The sequence below is a fragment of the Notothenia coriiceps genome, unplaced genomic scaffold (genome assembly GCF_000735185.1).
Source record: "Notothenia coriiceps isolate Sejong01 unplaced genomic scaffold, NC01 NC01_scaffold00028883, whole genome shotgun sequence".
Classification (NCBI taxonomy): domain Eukaryota; kingdom Metazoa; phylum Chordata; class Actinopteri; order Perciformes; family Nototheniidae; genus Notothenia; species Notothenia coriiceps.
Genome location: NW_011361584.1, coordinates 19,576 through 42,726, shown reverse-complemented (window position 1 = coordinate 42,726; position 23,151 = coordinate 19,576). Strand labels below are relative to the sequence as shown.

Below are 23,151 nucleotides of genomic sequence, written 5' to 3'. Positions count from 1 at the left end.
AAGGTCAGGCTTTTTTTTCATGCCAGAAGACTGACAAGCCTAGGAATGCTGTGCTCATATTATCTGTCTCTTTATGGCTTTAATGTCAATATCTGGCTAGGTAGGATGCAAGCAGGTGACTCAGAGGAGAGAGAGGGGTTGCTACTCAACCGAGGCTCAACATGAAAATGTGTTAAACAACAACTATACATTTCTCTTCTTAGAATACATCTATATAGCTTGTGTTTTACAGGTATTGAACATCTTAATGCTAAGTGTGTCCTTACAACAAATCAGACTTATTGTCTCTCCTGCTTCCCAATTCACGGATTGAGTTGCCAACCCATCATCATGATGAGAAATCATCTGACCCCTGCATTCTTCACTCCCAAGACTATACACACTGTTGTTATCCCCATTGTCTGAGACTGAATTATCTGAAATACACACTTCACTGCTCTGCACACCCAGCAGGAAAACACTAACCACAGTCATCCAATGCATTCAGTTACAAAGCCTTGACTCCAACAGTGTTGCAATCTTCTGCTCTAGTGTGGTGTTTGTATTGCTCTCCCCTCTCATCTCAAATGTCTAAACACAATTCAGTTTGGTTCATCAGATGGGCAGACTCTGGACCAGTGTGGTAGGCAAAGAAGTCTGCCAAGTACCAGCGCTGACCACATGTATCCAACTCTTTGAGATGCCAAACTCTGAAATGTCAACATGCCCAATACAAAAGAGATGAGTTAGATTAGTGATGCTTACAGCAATACGGAATTGCATTTAAAAACGAAATGCCTGCCTCTTTAAAGACAGTGTGAATATTATATGAGACATTTATGTTTACTACAAAAATTAACAGTTTCCATAAAAAAACTTTAAAGTATTCTCAATAAATATGTAAAAGGACAGTGTTACTGATCTTGCCATATGTGATAGTTATTTTCATGATGTGATGATGCAGATTTAATGTGATTCATCTTCTTTGTTTTGTGGCAGAAGTAAAAGACACAATTAAAAACCTCCATGGATACCACCAGATGTTAGTGTTTTGTGGGTTGTGTTTGTCATTTTGTAATTCGGGCCCAAAACACGTCAAAACCATCCCTGTTCGACTAAGACAAATTCAACTGTTGACATTACTCTTCCTGTAAATATTAAAATGATATTAGAGGACTGTGTAAAATAAACCTCTTGAAGCAAGTTTACTTTCCTAGAAATCAACTCAAGTATCTTGTTTATCTAAAATTTGATTTCCAACTGAATAATTGTAGCATAATGCTGCAGGCATGTCTTTCCATTGGGGTCTAACACAATTTTATGCAAATGCGCTCGATAGCGCACCCTTGGTAAAACAATATTTTCTTTTGAGTTGACGTTTACATTGCTGGCGATTAAAATGTATAAACTTAAAGAACTTAGTGAGTCTTTTTAGGGGAGGAACTGGATGCCAAAAGGAAACACTGGACTGCATTTTTCAATCAATATTAAATAATAGAGGAGCAGTTTAGCTCCTTTATACCTGCAGTAGAAAACTGAGATGGCTCATTTGTAGGTCAGATAAACCAGTTTATGTATGCAGTTTAGATACCTTTGTATGACTAAAGAACATTTTAGAGTTTGTGGGAGGGCTGCAAATGGCTCACAATGGTAGCTTTTTCTTCTCTCTTTTTTTGCAGAAATATAATTCCACCAGAAAAACTGGTTAATCTGCGTAGATCACTGGGGTTTAACTTCAGAGCAGCTCATTCCTTTAACAAATGTTTGCTTGAACAAATCTAATCCTCAACTCTGAAGAAAGTGATTATTTCAAAGCATATGTCAATACTTCTAACCACATGTTCCATAAACAACAACACTTTGATTAGTTATCTGTTTCTAGAAGACATTATTCTTTTGAAAAATCTATTTGTCAGAAATGTTATTTTGTTTGGTTAGGCTGCTCATCCACATCCTCCACTTTACTTTTAAAATAACTACAATTTCCCCTGTAAAAATAAATGACTTTCTTTAAGGATACTTTCTGTTATAAATCCCATTTATTTAGCTTTTCCTGTCAGGTTTTCCTGCTACTTCTGCCGTAGGTCTTTTCAACTTGACACCATTTTGTTTTCAATCATACTTAGTTCAGACAAGCAAAAGCCAACACAGGATACAAAGCATGGCCTTATCAGTCTGTGAAAATGGAAGAATAAAGATGGCTTTATGGAGAAGCTAGAGGCGTAATTTTAGTCTTTAAGTCTATTTATCTGAGAATATAATAATGATTTAATCTTAGATTTTCAACCATCTCCCTTCAGTCTTTCTGTCTTGCATTTTCACTCACGGTCCTTCAAGTCAAGTTTGTTTTTTTGCCTCTTACAAAGTGTCAGGATGATCGCTGCTGAGGGGAATTGCTTTTGGGCCTTCCAGTCGGAGCTGAGTGTCTTGTCTGATGGCAGAGGAAACGTATATATTTTTAAACTAAACAACATGAGGAAACATATAGCTCTCTAAACAATACAACAGGATAGGCTGCTGAACTTCCTTTGGAACATAATGAGGCTTGTCAAACCACATGGGGTGACTAATGCAAGCATAAAAGTAATGTTGTCATTTGATTATTTCAACTATCATAATAAATGTGAATCTTCATTATGAATACAGCAAGAGTAATGTTTCTGGTGATGAAATTAATATTGTTGTGGATTTATGTGAGAGGTTATTTGCAGTGTTGCATACACAAGCCATACATTACATGTCATTTGTTAGATGCTTTTATCCAAAGTGACTTACATACATTCAGTCCTGTGGACAATCCCCACAGGAGCAATTTGGGGTGAAGTGTCTTGCCCAGGGACACAATGACATGCTGACTGCAGTGGGACTCAAACTTGCTATCCCCTGATTCAAAGTCCAGCACTCTATCCACTGAGCCACAGCCACCTTATAAACATCAAGAAAGAAGGGCCGTGTTTATAGTTTTAACATTTTTAATTCACAGAATAAATAAATCATGATATACAATAAATAAACCTTGTGTAATGAAATGTTATATCCTCTTTACATATTGGATGGTTTTAAAACAAAGCTGACATCTGAAGATTTAAGTGATTTCTCTCTTGCCCTTTGCAAGCATGTTTAACTGTAGGTGACAATTTATTCTTCCTGAACTTAATTTGCCTCATCAACTCTTATCACTTCAACATAGCTTGCCTGATGTTTGCCGTAACATATTTGCATTTATTCAACATTTTCTTCTTGGAGAATCACTGAGGACCAAAAACACAAAAAACAATCAGTTATTTATTTATCATGCTTTTATATTGGCCTATTTTGTCATGGTTAGGGTTTGTAAAATGCTCCAGGTCTGTTCTCAGATGTAGTGCTTGCACCAGGACATCACTTTGAGTCACATTTCATAATTAAGTGTATAAATTAAGTTGGATAATTCACTGATTGTTATGGAAATAAGAGAATATGTTTCTTTCTACCATTGGACTAAAGGAAGCAAAATGTGCTACCAGTGTTAAGAAATGTGCCCTTATATTAAAGATATAACCCACTATTTAAAATAATTATCTATTTATTTTTGTGCATACATGAATCGTAGTAAACGAGACAAGTGCTCCCTCTAGCGGTCAAATAGACGAAATACTGGCGCACAAGAGCCACGCGGTGGATCCATGCAAAATCCAGCTTGTTGTTTGGTTTGTGTCAAAATTGGCATCTTTTCTGGAGTTTCCGTCTGAGTCTAATCTCCAATAGTCAAGATCGAGTAATTAAATGTTTATTTTAGGCCCTGTGGGGATTTAATAAGAAAATACTTTTGTCACATTATTTTGCAACCAGTGATGCATGAATTAACCGCAGCCTCATGTTGCACAACAGGGAGTTTTATTGGAGTGGGAAGGAACAGTTGAAAATCTTTGAGAACATTTAGGCAATTGACTTTTGAGAAACATCTGCAAATGTTACAAGCACACCAAATGGACTTTGCATGGAGACTTAATACCAGGCAGTCTGGTCATTTTAAAGACATTACCTATTTTTTTTTTTAAATACAGTGCTGTGGGTTTTTAATTGGATCATTATCCTACTTCTGTGTTTACTCCTGAGGACTATCAGCACTTACACATTTGCTACTATACTATAACTTTGAAGTAAATCAAAGGAATTTACTGATTGATTCAATCACTTTTAATCACTGAAGGTATGTGCAATTACGCCATAAAACACAGGGTGGCGCACCACACCAACTGTTCAATTTTGTATCCTAAAAGACAGTTAAATGCATCATTTGTGCGGGTGTCAAAACTTGTAATTATTTAATAAAATGTTCGTTTTGAACCACATTTGAAAGTGTAGACTACAGGTTTATTTGGGGCCTTTCCATTAAATGATAATATTAACTACCAATATGAACATCCTTTTTGTGTTTGTTATCTACACTAAATGCTTTGAATGAGGTGATACATTTTTTTTAAACCATAACCACAGCCTCAAATAAACCAATATCGTCCAGTAGGTGAGTTCCTGCGCATTTGGAGAGTTGAGAGTTCTTCTGTTTCCCTCTCTCTGGAGTTCAGATCCCCTCCTCCTCCTCCTCCTCTCATAGAAACCCTGCAGTTCAGTCAGCCGTGCTTCAGACGCTCTCTGCCACTAACACCAGTTTCCAGTCGAACAAACACTGAACTCTGCTGTTCCAACTTTGGTTTACACAACTTTTTTTCGGTTTCGATACCATGCAGGATAAAGCACTCTGATATTATAATAATTCTGATATTGATATTCGTCCAAAGGAGGTTTGTTTTACGGCGTCGCAGGTACAATGACCGCAATGTGCAGCAGATCGACTGATTAAAAGTAAGTTGAACACAACATTTCGCACAATAAATCTACTTAAAAAAAAGTTTTTTCTCCACAGCTGAATCAGTATCTGTATCTTGTGAATAAATGGAGCCTGCTGGTTTATACAGTATTGTTTGTTGTATACATAAAAAGAACAGCAAATAAGTTTGGATTTGAAGTGGTAAAGTAGATAAAAACTATACTTGGTCTCTAAACTCAATGTTGCCGCAGACCAGTGTTTCCTTTTTGGAATATTACAGGGATTGCTCACAGCTAACAATATCTTGTCAGCTTTTTGTTTGTAATAAGGTCATTTCAGCACAGTGAACATATACAAAAGGATTACCAGCTGTCTTCACTGGCTTGGCTTCTGTTTTTCGAAATTCAACAACTAATTCTCTATGTGTTTTTCAAGTTTATCAGTAGCCTATCTGTATTGAACCCCTGTTAATGAGTTAACTTTGGGAATTTGGACACTGCACTAAAGCTCCTCTCTTTTGTTTACTCTTAGGTGAGAGATCAGTGTTCTACAGTGCTGCAGTGTTTGCACTGTGACCTGTAGGTTCGGACACAGATAGTGAAGAGGACAGAGCCAATCTAACACCATGGATATCGGCAATGATGTGGATTTGTCCAATAAAAACATCACCCCATTGTGGAAACGCCGCACAGAAAACTGTAAAAAAAAACACGACTTAAGAGGACCCAAACCGCGACCGCTCAGTTACCACATAAATGGGGTTATGACAACAGACTTCCCTTTGGGGGACAATGGTTCCCTTACCTTGAGCCAACCTGAGGAGAGACTCACACCTCTGACATGGGGCAAGAACACTGCTGTGTTGAAGCACATTCTGCACAAACCCTTAAAAAAATCCAGAGTTGTCCGAAGCATTAGCATCGGGCACTTCTCGACCGGACTCTTTTCACTGTCAAGATTTAGATCTGAGGAAAGCAGATCCGCCTCACTGGACAATAGAGTTCGTAATGTAGACTGTGGCGGGGAAAATAACAGTAATGGAGTAACAGTATGGCAGGAAAAGGGACTTCAGGAAACCCAGAAACGCAGGTCCACCCCGTTCAGTTTGTTCTCGCAGAAAGATCAGATAGCATTTGGGACAAGTCCAGCCTCACCTGAACAGCTTCCTATCAACTCTTCTCCTGTCCTGTCTTCACGCACTCCTAACAACAACAACAACAACAGCCCCTCTCCTCCTGCCCGGCGCACTCCCACCCCTTCCTACAGCTCCACTTCCAGCATCCCCTCTCTTTCTTCTCTAACCTCCTCCGACCCACCGACCCCACGCTCCGCATCGCCAGCAGACAGAGGACAAGCGCTCCCTAGACAGTCATCATTCTCACCTGCCTCCTCCCATGCCTCTTGCTCTTCTTCCATGTCCTCCACCTCACCCTCTCCCTCACTTTCCCCATCCATCTCTCCCTCCATCGTCCTCAGCACCCACAGTGCGGCTGCCCTGAAGATGGGCACCCAGCAGCTAATTCCCAAGGGTTTAGCATCTGGTATTCGGAGCAAGTTGCCTCCCTCTGAGCCTCAAGTCCAAGGTTTGGTGGTGCTGCCTGGGTTGGATCACACCAAGCGATCATTGAAAGCTCTCAGTATGGTGGAAACAGGATCCTTCTTTTCTACAGCAGCGGGCCACGGTGAAGGTGCTGACGGAGAAAGTGAGAATCCAGGGACACTAAATAGAGGCCTGAGGAGCACGTCCTATAGGAAAGCTTGTGTGAGTGTAGAGGACTCAGAGGTCCCATCGATAGATCCAAAAGCCCATCGGTTTTCCCAGCCCGTCATCAAATGGCTGGATGAGGAGAAGATAGCTTCACCCGTCAGCCTAGCTAGTCCTGGCACCGTCAGCCTCACTAGCCCTGGAACTGCCAAGCCTACGAGTCCTGGGACTCCCAAACTTGCCAGCCCCAGGATTTTAAAGCCTGCTAGCCTTGGAAAAGAAAAGCCTACAAACACTGGAAAAAACAAAGTGGGTGCAAACAATAAACAATCAAATAAATCAATTTGAGCGTTGCTAAACTATTGATGCTTACATATAGAACTGTGGAATTTTCAGTAACTGGTTGAAATGTCATTATTCAATTCAGTATTGGGGTTTAAAGTCAAAGTCTTTAGTTTTAAAATCACAACACAGGTTGAGTATTGTGGACAAACTTAGCAATAGAGGCAGCAGAGGGTCAGACAACGCCTTACAAGGAAACAATTAATGCGGTTGTTGGGAGAAATGACGTAATGTGACACATACAAACCTATACACAATGGCTCTCTAATTAGACAGGGGTCAATGAAGGAGGTCACCAGAAAGGGCAAGGCAGGTCATGGACAGGTGACAGAGATACAGAAGCCTCTTTCATTCAAAATGTTGTGTGTGCTTGCTTGGTCCCTCAGCGTTTGTCCAAGTCATGACAATTGTGTTTTTTCTTTATTTCAGAGTCTAGATAGGAAGAAAGTATTGACCCATCAGCGGACGTTTGACAGTGAGGGTGAGAAACACCTGTTTGTTTCGTTTCCACCATGTTTCCCTAACTTTAACTCATGTAGTGTCTATTTTTTACTTTCTGTGTACAGTATTTTACTGTTTAAAGACTTCAACTTTATGTTTCTGTCAACAAATCGGTTTCAGAGGAAGAGATGTACCAGAACTACAAGGAGAAGGCCTTACACAATGATTCAGATGAGGATGCAGATTCTAGAGAACCAAAACCAGATAACGGCATTGTGGTACAATACAGACCTATACGCACCTCCTGGAGCCAGCTGAGTGTGGTCAGTACAACACACACAAACAGACACACACAAACATACAGTATGCACTCACTGCTGTGGCCGTGGAGTCTTGGAATGCTAATGCCTTCAAGAATGCTGTCATATCCAGTTGGTCACAGTCCATACCCATCCTCCGCCTGTTTCTGCCTTCTCTGCCCCTGACTTTATAAAGGAGTGCAGGAGCATTTCTTCTAGGACTCGGTGGGCAGGGAGGCAGACAGTCAGCCAGACCCTCAGGAAGTATTGCAAGCACTGCTGGGCCTTATGCCAGTGTGCTGGCAAACTCTACAAAGTCGTCACACTGAAAATATGTTTAAGATGTTGCCTCTACAGAAACGTGCGGTGACTCTACATTACATAATATAGTTTGGGATTGAAAATGGGGTTATTAAGGAAAGCAGAGGGGAATGAGCTAATTCAGGCATTCCCATCTTTGTGTTTACTTGTTGAGGAGGGAAAGTGAAGGATCAAAAGCAGACCAAGGCATTGATGGAGGCAATTAGGACATGTTATTGAATTGCTGAGCAGATTCTGATTAGCACTCAGACTCAAATCATTGGAACATTGGATCCAAAGAAGAGAACATTCAGAAATTGTTCTCATTGCTATATTTGTGGCCAGACAGTACATCATGTAACGCTGCGGCATTCTACTTTAACTTTCACATTATGTGGGAAATGCTGGCATTACACTTAAATTGTGTTGTGGCAGGAAATAATTCCAGGAAAGTCAATAACCTGATTTACAACTTGTCATTGTGTGAGTCATGTGTGTTGTTTCTCTCAGCTTCTCCCTTATTCTGTTGTTCCCCTGTCAATTTGAACCATTACTGTTTGATGTATTTTCACATTTCCAGTAATCATGATACCTGGCTTCGGACGGTTGAGATTCCCTGGAGCTACCTCCTCTCATGCTGCTTAAGTTTCCTGAAATCAGTTTGTTTTGCTCTGTTTTAAACAAACAATCATAGTTTCAGAAAAACATTCAGCTATTCAATAATGACACTTAATTGGTAGTGTTTCAGTCACACCCAATGAAACTGCAAACTGGGATTAAGTTCAATTGGCACAACTGTGCGCATGGTTGTTAGCTGATTAAAACCTCACCTCACTGCCTTATATAGTCTTTTAATTTGTTTTGTAAAGCACTTTGAATTGTCGCGTACAGAAAAGTGCTATATAAATAAACTTGCCTTGCCTTGCCTTATATTGATGCCTGATTTAGCTGATACCGCGGTAAAGGTTTGGCACAATATATATTTGTTCTCCTTGTTTGCCGAGGGCGGCAGGACAGATACTAGAGAGAAGGAAGGATGCTCCAGGAGCAGTATCACTTCCTTAGACCAAAAGAGGATGCAAAGCTAGTGGACACAAGGAAAGATGGACCTTCTTTTATGCCTGCATGTTTAATCTGGTAAAGAAAAAAATGTAGACCGCATCATATTGTCTATGGTTGAACAGGAGACAAAGGCCTGTTTTGTGTTTTTCAACCTTCCCTTCAGTTTGAAAAGGCCCTGGGTGATTAATTCAATGGCACTCCACACGCAGCTAATTCCAAAAATATTGCTTTCTTATTCAAATATCCTTGTACCAAATCTGTCAGCCACACACCAACACACATCCCCTTTATCCATTATGCTTTGGCCAAATGTTTACATTTCTTTTTGGATAAAACCAATACCTGTTTATACACTCTCCTGGTACTTCTTTTTTCAGTGAAGATATTTCTCTCCCTATTTCCTACAACAACCTCACTGGCTATCTATTCAGTGTGGTATGCAAAGGGCTCCTTTCTTTGTGTGAGGACAAGATTGGCACACAAAAACACACATGCACACACCCATGTTATAAATGCAAAGCACCCCTGACCCTGAAAAAAATCCCCTGAGTATTCAAACAAGTGTGACTTTGTATTAAAAAAACTTTTCTCATTCCTATGACTTTTAATCGCTTTTGTTTTTTGTTTTTTTGTACAGGTCAAAAAAAGTGGTCTTTCTGACAAGTTGAGTCAAGAGGAACGCAAAAGACAAGAAGTAGGCATCATATTTTACACGCGTTTGGTTCAGAGTGAGAAAAATCCTATTCTCGCCACACATGCAAAGTACAAAACGGCCAAGCACTTGGGGGAGAAAGGCTGTCCATTTGGTCTCTGTAAATTCCAGACCAATAAAATGCCATTGACTGAGCACAGCAGGACACATGCATAATGGACCATTATATCTTTAAAGCAAAGTCTTTGTAACGGGGCGAGAAAGGACAGATGTTCCAATAAATATTTACATAACTTCCTTTCCTAATATGAGTAACAAAACATTTAACCGTGTACTAAGGCCTTAAGTAGTGAGCTTAAATGGATGGTGTGATGATAGTGTGTTTTCTGTTGTTCCAGTGTCATGGTTTTACAGATAGTTGGAAATTCTTAAGTCGTCTTGGAATTTTTCAAAAGCATTCCAAAAATGATTTTAGAGCAGAGGTATGTTAAGAATGTTGATGACAAAGCCCATTTCATAGAGCAGTGTGTGAGTGAGTGAGTCGGGACTTAGTGTTTTATTTAAAGCATGCAAAGTCACAAATGGATGTAATAAAATGACTATTGTGAAAAAACACAAGTAATCCCCAATTTTGTCCTCCCTCTCTTGCCCTTCCTAAGGCCATCTTTGAGTTGATCTCCTCGGAGCACTCTTACCTCCATAGTTTGGAGATCCTGATCCGCATGTTCAAAAACTCCGCAGAGCTCATAGAGGCCATGACCAAGACCGAACACCACCACCTCTTCTCCAACATCACCGACGTCTGTGAGGCCAGCAAAAAGTGAGTGCATGGTTGTGTGGTAAAGTTTAGGCAAAATTATTATCAGTGTATTATTGGTGTTATTTTTCATGATTGGTCCTTTCATTGTATATTTAAATAACTTTTTTCAGTGTAGAGAAGACTAGACAATAATTAATGTTTTTGAAATGCTGGTGGGCATTTTTAGGTTGCGCTCGCGTGTGATCTAAAAGTTTATTAGTGTTTGTGGTTTGTGGTTCTTGGCTAATGAGCTAGATCGTTTTTCTATTCAACAGCTCAAGTTGTTAGCCCGCATTCATTCCATGTGAGGTGTGTCTGTAAACATTATTTAATTTATGTCCATACCATTCGGTCAGCCTTACCCTTACACTCTCTTGCTGCATCCAGAGTTGTTTTCAGTTTGGTTTAAAGGAATGCGGGTAGGCAGCACTGAACGGTTTTCTGTGTTTGGTCACCGGCTATGGGGCAAACAAGGTAAAAGAACAATTTAGATTTGCTATAGTTGTTTTATTATTTCATTTAAAGAACATTTCTTGCTGCTTGAGAGATTTCAAAAGTAAAATGGAGAATGCATGAGTTCTTTACCTGTTTTTATAGGTGAGTGTATTAATAACGCAATGGCAAATATTGGCTGCTACGAGCCATCTGAGTTTACCCGTCCATCATGATTTACAGTGCATGCGTGTGGACTGTTTAATGACATTCATGGTCAGGTAACCATGAACTTCCATGGTTCCCATAAACTAAAACACTCGTGCATGAGAGGGAAGAAAAGTAGAGACTGATGAAAACTGTGCTGCCTCAGAAATGACTGTGTTGTACAGGGCTCCATTATTTCTACAAATGATTGACAGATGAATTTCTCAGCCCATATGTTTTTCGTTGGGTTCATATGTGTCAATGCTTTTAACTATTGTATGATTTATCGTGTTTTTTTATGAGTTTACTATTCAGTATGACAATGACTTCAAGTGAAACTACTACTGTATGATGTAGCGTTATGGTAGCCTGCTATAGGGACTAAAGACTTAACAACAAGTCTAAGGTTTACAGTCTTTTTACACATTCCTTCTCTTAATCAAACATTTACTGAACCCACTCCACCAGCAGGATGTCACCACATTGAGATATTCTCAAAAACCCTATGTTAATAATATGGGTAATATATCTGAGTGTGAAATTAGGTTAAGCTAGCCTTAATCTTTCTTCTGCTTAGGTTGTAAATCCGGTGCGTTCACTGCCTCCCTGCTGTAACTGTTCCTGACATTTGCTCTGGGATTCCTTGTCAGGATGTCAGCCCCCCCAGGGAGAAAGATTTCCTCATTACATACATGTTCATCTGACTTATCTCTGTTATCATGAAGGAAAAACAGCTACAAAATAATACTCCTCACTCTCTGCAGCTTATTAGGCACATGGATTGACATGGACATTGTTTTTACATTTATGTACGCCTCATTCCCACTTAATATGAGTGGGGGTATCTGTAAATTCCTCAACAATTCCTTCCTGTGTTGCGACATGCTGCAGCCCATCTCACTCCCCTTTTCTCCTTCCAATGCACAGGCCACACACATTAATGTGATACTTTACCCTTCCCACCTAAAAACCTAGACCTGCATAGCCCTGGGAGAGAAGAGTGGGGGGCATGGAGACGATGAGACTGCACCTCTTAAGTTATAAAATGGCCTGTTTCACTGGTCAAACAAGATGTGTAACTTAGAACAGATCGCCAGGCTTTCACTTTACCCTCTCATAGATACAAATAGAAATATCACTCTGCCGGCTCCTGTAGTCTGTGTTTTACAGTAAGTGGGAAGGCTGCTGAGTATTTCAAATGCAGGTGGTTGGTTACTGTATTTCCCTCGCAGCCTTAGGATACGCAATACATTAAACATGACCATCACAAACGTTATCACTGCATCAGTGCTGACAGGGAGGCTAATACCTTTTGTATTTCTCAGTATGTGCTGGTTGAACTAGTCATTCTTAGTCAGTAGCTTGATTTTGGGCATTTCCACTTTTGTTTCTCCTCACCCTGATTTAACTCACCTCCCTTGACCTCTTGGCTCATGACAGCATGCTGTTATTGGGGTCAGTGAGTTTTAACCCCGGAGTGAGCGTGGTCTGAACTTGTGCAGCCTTGACCTGTTAAAGCCATGAATACACATTTTAGGATGTGGGCCAGGCGTCAGGGCAACCTGTGTGTGTGTTTGCTGTCATCCTGTGTGCTCATCACCTCGTTAGTAAGAGGATAGTTCAAAAGGTGTAGGGTCAGGCCAAGGCATGACCCAAGGCCACACGAGAAGCAATGTTTCCCATAGATAGTCATGGCGTGTTGGTAAATGAGGGATGAGGACGCTCGAGGTTCTTCAACAGATGCACTCAAACTCAGTCCAACTGGTCAAGGTGTGTCCTGTGTCCGTGCGACAGCTTCCTGTTTGTCACCTTGGATGCTGCATGTAAAAACACTTATTGTCTTGAAGTTGGCCATGTGGCATGCCGTTAAACTAGCCATCTGGTGGAGCTCAGGAAGAGGAAAAGCCTCTGTGTTATGGTTAATGGTAGGCTATGTCTATTTTAAGAGGCGGGGAGTTCCTCTTTTGTGATCTTACAGTGGGTTTGAAAAAAAGGTGTTGGCGGTGCATCCTGCCTTCATGACTTTGTATCTGTCATTGCATCCTATATTTTCCCAAGCGGGGGATGACTCATGATCCGATGCTTCTGACTCCAGCTGCTGCCATGTGCCGTATTAATCCCTGAAATACTAACACTAATTTATCCTGTACTCAGGTTTTTTAAGGAATTGGAGGAAAGACACCAACAGAACATTGTGATCAATGACATCAGCGACATCGTTGACAACCACTCACAATCCAACTTTGATCCTTTTGTGACATACTGCTCCAATGAAGTCTACCAGCAGCGAACCCTGCAGAGGCTGGTGTGAGTGACCGAGCAAACACGCACACACACACACACACAGATGTTCTTATCATATCTCTCATGGACTTGATCCAAGATTACTGCTGAGACACTTTGAACCAGGAAGTTTGCTATTACTCCCTGTTCATGTGTTCCTCTTTGAATCTTTTTTATAAACACCTAACCTCCATTTGCCCCACATGTTGCAGGTCCAAGAATCCAGTTTTTAAGGAGGTGCTCACCAGGATAGAGAGCCACCCAGACTGCAGGAACCTCCCCATGATCTCCTTCCTTATCCTGCCTATGCAGAGGATAACACGTCTGCCCCTACTCATGGATGTGAGTGCTGGAAAAAATAAAGTAGCATTAGCTTTGGAATAACAAGACTTTGACTCAGTTTGTTTGTTCTTACTCTCCTTACTAATTCTACATGGTATGTGAGCCAACCTCTAAGATGTTTGTGTGACCTTACATCACTCCTTGATAATCGTTAGTGATTGTCTGACTCCTCCCTTTTCCCTTTTTAAAGGTTTTTCTTTTGTTTGTTTTCAGTTTCATGCTTCCTTTATTTTGTCCCTACTGTGCCTTCCCCCCTTCCTCTCCCTTGCTCCTTCCATTTTCTTCTTCATCCTCCGTCAGTGTCTCCTTAGGGACTCTGAGGTTTATGCTTGCTTTGCACTCAGAGGCTTTTGGATCCTGAGAAAGTTTGGTTTGAATTCATTGCTTCCCACAGCTTTCTTGATGCATCCATATTTTATTGTGCTTTGATAAATGGTGATGCTCATGGGTGCAATGAATTGTTTGTGCATTAATATGTTTTTTATTTTATAAAGTAGTGTTACTGATTTGTTGAATCCCTTTGTTGCAGACAATCTGTCAGAAGACACCTAAAGACTCGGCCCAATATGAAGACTGTAAGAAAGCTTTACAAGCTGTCAGCAAGGTGCGTTGGCTTAAGGACTAGAAATTATATACAAACTCATCCTGTATTTAATGTTTTTATTTTCAAATAAATGTAATGCATTAATAGCTATAGTTAAAATGCTTGCCTTGGACATAGACAACTAGGATGAGGCTGGCAGGCAATCAATATTTTATGTTGTATTTTGGTGAGGACATTTTTGCAAAAACGCAACATCTTCTACTTGATAAATATCAGCTCACCAATAAACAAATGCTTTAACTACCATAATAGCATACAGCAAATGGATATCCAAAATGGAAAAAAAATGTTGTGATTAATAGACTCTGTGTTTGTGAGCAGGTGGTAAGAAAGTGTAACGAAGGAGCGCGCACTATGGAGAGGACAGAGATGATGTACACCATCAACTCTCAGCTGGAGTTCAAGATCAAGGTATTGACACAATTGTTACACACTCGCACCTCGAGTAGTTTTTTCTTAAAACAATTTTATTCTGGTTAAGAGATGACATTATCAGTTATAGTTTGACAAGTTTATGCCTCTGTGGCCACAATGATCGAGATCTCAGGAACCAGTTTTTGGTGTTTCTCTTATTTACAAGAAAACACTACAGGGCATCCAATCGCATTCTGTAATCCGAAGTGAAACATATTTTACTTTAATGTGGATATGTATCTTTTTTATCTACCGTCACTTGGTCCAAGTCATTCATTTTATGACTTTTGGACAGAGCCAATGCTAGTTTTTTTATGGGGATGCGTAGCAATCAGCAGTGAACCGCTTCGACACGTCTATTTCGGTTTTATTCACGGCATTCATTTAGTTATTCTACAGTAGGCCTATTGTTGTTTTATAGTTATTTGTTAACGTATAACCCAATTGAAAAGGATATTGCATTGTGTTTGTTACTTTCGTTGCAGTTGTCTTAAAGTGGACCTATCATGCTATATTTGAAACTTATATTGTAGGGCCATACCTTATATATAAAACATGTCATGTTTTTTTTTCAAAATACCAAACAGACCATGCATTTTAGCCAAGCCTCATTGCGCTCTATTTGCTCTTTTCCAGCCCTGTTTTTGCAAGGGCTGATTCTGCTTTTGTGGCAGACTACAGCGCCACATACAGGCCTGGCATAAGTACTACAGCGTCTCCAGCACTTTTGAGCGGTCTCTCATTCCCCTGATAGGTGGAGAGTTGCCCATATAGGCGGAGCACCCCTTTTCTGACTTCAGAACAATTCAAATAATAATCAGTTCCATTGCAGTCCCGTTTTTAGAGATTTGGGTATGGAGGAAAAGAGAGAGGGTTGTGTTTTCTGACACTTGGTGAGTTCCCTGACACACCAAGGACACATATTCATGTATAAAAGACGTACAAAAGTGCATTTTGCATAATATGTCCCCTTTAAGTTTAATTTGGCTTGGCTTCCTATTTTTTATGGACATGCTTTTATTTTGAAGGAGAGTTAGCGCTGTTGACAGGAAGTTGTTGCTATGGAAACAACGTGACGGAGATTAACGGAGAAAAGTCATATCTACATGATATAAAGACGGAGAAAGTAAACCATAAAGTTTATGGTTAAGTGATGGCAGCCCCCGAAGAGGCACAAGCTCTTACGTTGATATTGGAGATTTCAATACATTCAAACCCGAATAGTACTCCAACGAACGAATATTCGGCTATTCGGGTACAGCCCTATGCTGCAGTCATACACTGACATGCAGCGACACTTGGCGAGTTTCCTTAAATGTAATGCGCGCAAGGCTTGGCAGGCTCTAGTGTGTCTAAGTAGTGTGGGAAAAAGCTGTTGGCACATTTGGGATTCACATTCTAAGACTGCATAGCCAGCTGTTCACAAGTGTACACACAATTGTGATTTAGGGAATTCCTGACATCAACACTTACATTTTTTTTATTTGATTAGATTTAAGTGCATTTCCTCTTCATCACATTCTCTTTCTTCTTTTTCTCCAGCCTTTTCCCCTGGTCTCATCCTCCAGGTGGATGGTAAAGAGAGGAGAACTGACTGCATTTGTTGAGGATAATGGTATCTTCCTGAAGCGAACGTCACGGCAACAGGTCTATTTCTTCCTCTTCAATGACGTCCTGATCGTCACTAGGAAAAAGAGGTTAGTCTGGATCTGTGTTTGATTTGGCTTATGTGAGTGTGGCCTCGGTGTGCTGGCTTTGCTCATGACTCACCTGTTCTGACATGTTAAGGGTGAAAGTGTAACCATAAGCCCTTGGTTTTCACTTTGGGAGTGTATGAACCGCTTATGGGCATGACCCTGACAGCAGTTTGTGTAATATTGTCCTCTCTTTGTGTTTTCACTTGTTGGAAGCAAGACAACAAGGAACAATAACTCAGTACCCTGCTGAAATGAAAGCAAAACAATTAAAATACAAGGACAAATCAGCAGGGTTGAGGAAGAACCTGTTGATGCACTGTACAACCAGACTGATCTTTTATGAATACATTCATGGGATTGTCTATAAAGCTGAACAGGTGCACTTACCTGAACCTGTTGTAACTTGGCTTCATGAACCTGAACTAAATGTTGTTGAGGTTTCAAAATATCCTGGGACTATGACTAATCTGGAGATAGTAGACCTGCACATTGTCAGTGAGTCTGCTTTCCCCTCCTCTGGTTCCCCTAGTTTAGGGCAATAACATGAAACAAACCATCAAGAGGACTTCCATGAAATGATGTGGTTTTCATTTGCTTGCGTGCAGTGTGGGTGTGCGTGCACATGTGTCTATTTTCGCCAAAAAAAATCTCTTCTCGTCCTGCTCACTCTGTGTCTGGAACTGATTGTCCCGCCACTCGCAAAAACTCAGAATTCCTAAGAATCATTACAAAAAAAAAAAGGAGAAGAAACATTCCATGTGATATTTTTCTGGGAATCTGAGAATGGACGGCAGCTTCCAGCAGTGTGTGGTGTTACAGGCCTGTGTTTGAAAAAGGGATTTGGGAAAAGGGAGTGCTCCGGAGATAAAAGTGTGGGTGTGTTTGAATGGGAGACGCTGTTACAATATTGGTTTGTACTGCGGGTGAGCGCAGGAGCCCTGCTGTGGCACGCTACTCTACTGCTCTCCATCTGCAGGAATCAAAATAAAAACACCTCAGGGGAACCCGAGGCTCGCCAGGCAGAGCCAGGTCACAGAACCTCCAGAACATAATGGTGTTATAGCGCTTTCCCCTGTCATTATGGCCTGGAGGGTGTGTGGGTGGATTTCTTATGAGCAGCTAAATGAACTTTTTTGCCAAGTGCAATACTGTTATGTGCTTGAATCCTCTCAGCCTCTTCTTGTCACGTTTTTCATGAGCTTACATTTCAATGAAAACCATGAACACCAGATGGAAAGGGGGGGAAAGGTCAAATCCACAGCACATACACAGTGGAGAGAAAACATACCTATCACCTGAGAATGTTTTTCAGTATTACCGGACTATTGATCTACATTTTTGCTTGAAAGGGAGCAGAAAGATTTATGCTTGGTTAGTATGCTTGCTTTGTTTGGGGTAGGATTTGACAAAAAAATAATAACTTTTCGTGTCTGCTAATCAAAACTAAATTATTTCAGATTTCTTACTCGGTTTAATCGGTAACCTTTTGAGTAATCATAAGGTCTGAGCTGAAACACTCAGTTGATCGACCTCGATTAACTTTTGATAATAGTTTGTTTCTGGCCACATGTACCAAACATGCTGTAACTTTACAGTTGTCTAATGTGTTGCTATTCTCTCGTGTTATATCTCGCCAAATCCAAAAATAATATACAGGTTTTGGAATTTTGATCAGATAACACAAAGCTTTCACTACAACACTGTGAAACAGTGAGGGAAAGCTGGGGCATTTTTTTTATCTGCTGCTCTCTGGTTCTCAGGGACACTTACATAACACTGAGTCCACACCAGCTGGCCCCTTTTCTCACATTCACATCCCCCTTTTTCCTGTGTAATCAACTAAACGTTCAGTATTGTTGATGTTAAGGTATTCATCCCTCTATTCTATATCTCTCTGTCCTTTCCCTTTATTTTTGGTTGTCATGACCTTGTGGATTCTTTTGTCTGTCCTGTGTTTGTGTGTGAGTGTGTGTGCAAGCCTATAATCCCAACACTTTCTGTTCTAGCTTTTCTTTTTGCCTCCCTGTTTGTTTCACTTAACCATAGTCTCAACACACCTATACTGTTCTTTGCACCAGAAAACTATTCTCTTTCAATGTGTTCGGGCGCATGTCTGCCTGCATGCTGGACTTGGGATCCTCCTATCTTAACATCTCTCTGAGGATTTGTATTAACTTTTCTTGAGTGTGGAACAACTGGTTATCAACTAGTCAAATGAAAGCTCGCACAGTTGTGATGACGTGTGGTAGATGCCTGTCTTATCTCTAACAGCAGAGTAGCTTTCATTCCAGCAAGTTTGTTTCTGTGCAAGTAGTTTATAAGCTGGCCAAACAGTAGATATATTCTTTCTCCCATTATTTCAATTGTTAACACCTGTCTCCCTATTTTAACATAGTATACTAAATTATTTCCCATAGTCATTCCTACAGTATTTATCATGAATCTAACACTGTATAGTCACTAACCCACACACATGAGAAAACTCACCTCACACACATGCAGATTTCCCATCCTATCCCATCCCCCAGCGTCATGCAAAAGGAATTCCAGGCATTTCACCTATAGGGCTGTCGGGGGCCAAAATAATGACGACCCCTTAAATCCACAGAGCAAAACTTTTTAAATGTTAAATAAAATAATATTTGGGATTATTCAATGTTTTTATTGAGGAACTCCTTTTATTTGGGATTGTTAGGATTTCAGTGTAGTTGAGGGTCTGACTGATAACACCAAATAGACTTATTGTAATAACCGAAAGTGTTGCACAGTTTAAATGGCTTTCAAGAAGTATAACCCATCACAAAAATGATAAAAATCCATTGCAAAACAACTCTTCACGTCAACCCATTTACTTTATAAAATAAGGGCACATTTTATATTGATGGTTTAAGAATGAATGACAGAATTAAACGTTTTATATTTCAAAATGCACAGTGAAATATATTTGTAGTCAAACAAAAATGTTTATAATGTAAGGTCCAGTGGTGCAGAAAGCTGATTTAGAGATTGTCACTCCCTTGTAAGATTTTGTTATGACATTTTTTTTTTAAATCAATATTTATATAGCTATATTAAAAAGAGAGGAGTATAAGCTAGGGAGATAGGAACAACAATCCTATTTAGCAGACAAATGTAAGTGTGCTTAAATCTTGTTCATTCAACTCTTTGCAAGAAAGCAAATATGTACATTTTCTAAATCATCAACCTCTTTGGTTCAGCCTTGGGCCGGTGCAGAAACAGCTTGTGGTTACAGTTGTCTGTTCATACTTTCTTTCCCAGTCTGCTTTTATCTTATCCATCTCTCCCTCTTTCCCTTCTTCCAAGAAGTCTAATCGGTTGTGGGCAACAGTCTTTAACTTGATTCATTGGTGGACAATAGGGGCTGATGGGTAACAGTTAAACCTTGTTGAGAACCTCCCGACCGTGACTGGATCCCTCAGACAGTCAGGGCCCCAGAGTCCAGTGTGTGAGTGTGTGTGTCAGTGAAAGAGGGAGACATGGACAGATACACTGCTCACTATTTCTTGTTTAACCACTAGCTTTGGTCCTGCTTGTGTTTCTGTGTTCAGCCCAGTAATGGACATGCTGGCTTACAAGAAGATACTTCCTGTCCAGTATACTGCTTCTCAGGCTGGCTACTATTTCAGTCTCAGGTTGATGAAACATGTGTCTGATAGACACATCTGCACACACACATTAACATCAGAGCACACACTTTCTTCTCCAAGAGGTACCATGTTACAAAATAAGCTCCAGATGTTCTTAATTTACTCCGTATACTTTTTGACACGAGGTCATGCTCAGGTAGAGGTACTCATGGGAGTTATAGGCATGCAGTAAACCAGAGGGCAGCTAATTTAGTGTAAGGAAAGCTGAATATTTGGACTTTTAATGTGCCAGTACATTTTTTAATCCAGGTGTATTTTTATTAACTACACTTGACAACTGAGTTACTAGGAAACTGAATCTTTACTAAAACAATGAGCTTATATGTAATGTGAAGCAGGAGTTGTTGGATGGTGTAGTAGTGGGTACATGATAATCAATAAATATAATGTATTTAAAATGTTATTCTGTACTCGGTTTTGTGCAATACAATAAACTGCCTTGGTTTATACATTTCTTTAAGTATAATGATGTGTATTGTAAATAATTAGATCAATAAGAACAAAAATAAAGCTGCAATGATGGATATTTACTCTTTAAACACTTACAGCTTTAATAATAAAATACTATAAAAACAAAGTAACATCAAGATTTTAATGAAGGCATTGTTAGTGGCTGGTTGGAGGAGGAGGGTTGAAGGACATTTTTAGGTTATTTTGAATTGGGGCTTTTTACACCAAGCATAGGTCAATAAGGGAACTGAGCACATACAATTTATACCAGAATTTCAAAATGAGAATCGATCTTCGGTTAAATGACCGATGTTTTGTAAGAAAAGTTTGCAAAAGGAGAGAAAATCAGCTGAATCCACATTTACGTTTTCAATACCAACTTGGCATTCAATCACTTTCTATAACCCTCGTGATATTTATATCTAACTCAACATAAACCTACTGAATTATCTTGAAATGATAAGATTACTGGTCTATAATGACTACTTTTTTTGCATCGTTATCTAACTGCATTGAATATGGGATACGTTCCAGGAAACATGTTTTTGAAATGCATTTGACTGTCAAATTCGGTGTTAGTTTTCCACTGAACAACAATATGTGTGTGAGAACGTGTTTGTGTATGTAAAAGTCACTCCACTGATAAAGCTCTGTTTGTCTGTGTTTGCATATTCGAGTAGTAGGGTTAGGGTTAGGGCACATTTTTTACGAGCTTTGTCTTGACTTTGATGATGGTTTTGCCTAACAAAAGGCCTACATTAAGGCCTTTCTGTCACACTCCAATGAATCTTAATTAACAAGCCGAGCTAAATAACAGTAAGATAAAAACAAATTCTGTCTCTTTCAGCGAGGAGAGCTACACTGTGATCGACTACGCTCTGAGGGACCAGATCTGGGTGGGATCCTGCCAGCCGGAGGATCTCAACCTGTCACCAGTCAGAAGCACCGCCAGCATGCTGAGCTCACGGCAAGCTGGCGCCAACCACCTTTTCCGTCTGCGTTTCCGTAGCAACCACTCCAGTGAAAAAGTGCCCATGATCCTTGGGACGGATTTGCTGTAAGTAATTAATTCTTTTATAACCTTTGTCACTCTTAATTGTGCTGTTTCTCTTGCATTTCAGTTAGACTTTTACGAGTGCCATTAAGCTGAGATGAATCATTTCTTCTCTGACAATATATTTCCCCTGCATCATTTTACACTCGTATCAGCAGGTCAAAGTACGTATACGGTTTGATATTTTGGTATCCAGAGATTACGTTTTTCTACATCTCAGATCCTCCTTTGTCCATAAAACACTACTTCCAAAGAAAATCCCATTACCCCTCCACTAAGCTCTTATTTCTCTTTTGGACCATTACAGGTCACAGGGATATTCTGTTACTTCCATTCTCAAGAGACAGCCTGAGCCTTTCTGCTTGGTGTTTATGTGACATAGGAAATGGAAGTTTGTTGGTCGCTTATACATTCATACTGTCTGCACTCATCCTGTTACACATATCATCTGTACTACATAATTGTTTTGTTGACTGAGTCTTTCACCCCAGCCATATACTCTTGGGAAACTCTCGTCTAAAGTCTCCTGATTGTAGCTGACATGTGTTGCATGTGCAGTGTAAATGATTACTCACACATCTGACCTAGAAATAAAATCAGCTGGTTTGAACTTCCTGGATATTCATGCCTGTAGCGAGTTGGTAAAGTTTGACCCCTCCCATCTCTCTTGGTACAGCAAATAGAGTGAAACGCGAGGTTGTTTGGATAGATTATATAACCCGCACAAACAAAGGGGATCTGTCATATATTGGACTTCATAGAGGGTTTATTTGCTCTAGTTGGCGATGTCCATGTAGACACACAAATGCATAGGCAAACACAATTAGTTTTCACTGTAATTCTTTTCTGAGATTAAAGACTTTGTTTAAGAGTGTTTTTATAGGCACATGGCCAGTTCCTCCTCATTCCTGTGTAGATACCAAACCCCCTTCTGTATTCTCATTACACAAGGTGTGTTTCTAAGCTCCACTGTACAAAACGCTGCCTTTTTAAATGGCTCTTAATTAGTTTGAATCCCTGCTTTGTTTATTTTTCTTCAGCCAATTGTTCCAAAAGCAACAGGGAAAAAACACAACATTGAATATGTGCAGTAACTAGTCACTGGATGAACACAAACAACTGGTTAGAAAATATATCATTTTGAATTACTTCTGCAACATAAAGATGTGTTATCTGACTTGTCTTTGCCTTTCCTGCTTTTTCTTTTTTAAAGCTGTGGTAATATTGAAACTCTTATAGATGTTAACTTATATAATCATTGTAACTTTGTAGTCATAAAACCAGTTTTCTTATTGGATAGCGGTGTGGACCAGTGGTATTAGCCCCCGTGCTGCCACTAGGTGAAACCTGACAAAGCGACTGCAGTAATAGTGTGAAGTGTGACTGCTATGGCTCTGTGTAGGAGGGAGTGACATGAAGGAGGGAGTGACATGACTTAAATGTGCTGCCCACTGAGCCTTATGTACTTCCCATGTGTACACGAGGGGGTCTTCTCGTCTGCCCCCCCCCTCTCTATAGCGTGCCGTTGTGGAAAGCCCCTACTTTGATAGCTTGGGTTTGGGGCCCTCGGCTAAGATGGTGTGTGTGTGTGTGTGTGTGTGTGTGTGTGTG

At 40.1% G+C, this 23,151-nt stretch overlaps 1 protein-coding gene across 1 annotated transcript in view; it reads left to right on the top strand.

The window, feature by feature from the left end:
* The first annotated feature begins 4,587 nt into the window (after window positions 1-4,587).
* LOC104958518 (rho guanine nucleotide exchange factor 26) overlaps window positions 4,588-23,151 on the top strand; it is a 25,240-nt gene continuing 6,676 nt past the window's right edge. Inside the window, exons 1-12 of the mRNA XM_010786260.1 lie at window positions 4,588-4,824; window positions 5,321-6,803; window positions 7,266-7,317; window positions 7,458-7,600; window positions 9,576-9,632; window positions 10,250-10,410; window positions 13,183-13,335; window positions 13,524-13,653; window positions 14,183-14,257; window positions 14,579-14,668; window positions 16,214-16,368; window positions 21,334-21,543. Coding sequence (XP_010784562.1) covers window positions 5,415-6,803; window positions 7,266-7,317; window positions 7,458-7,600; window positions 9,576-9,632; window positions 10,250-10,410; window positions 13,183-13,335; window positions 13,524-13,653; window positions 14,183-14,257; window positions 14,579-14,668; window positions 16,214-16,368; window positions 21,334-21,543 — 2,615 coding nt within the window. The 5' untranslated portion in view covers window positions 4,588-4,824; window positions 5,321-5,414. The remainder of the gene's footprint in view (window positions 4,825-5,320; window positions 6,804-7,265; window positions 7,318-7,457; window positions 7,601-9,575; window positions 9,633-10,249; window positions 10,411-13,182; window positions 13,336-13,523; window positions 13,654-14,182; window positions 14,258-14,578; window positions 14,669-16,213; window positions 16,369-21,333; window positions 21,544-23,151) is intronic.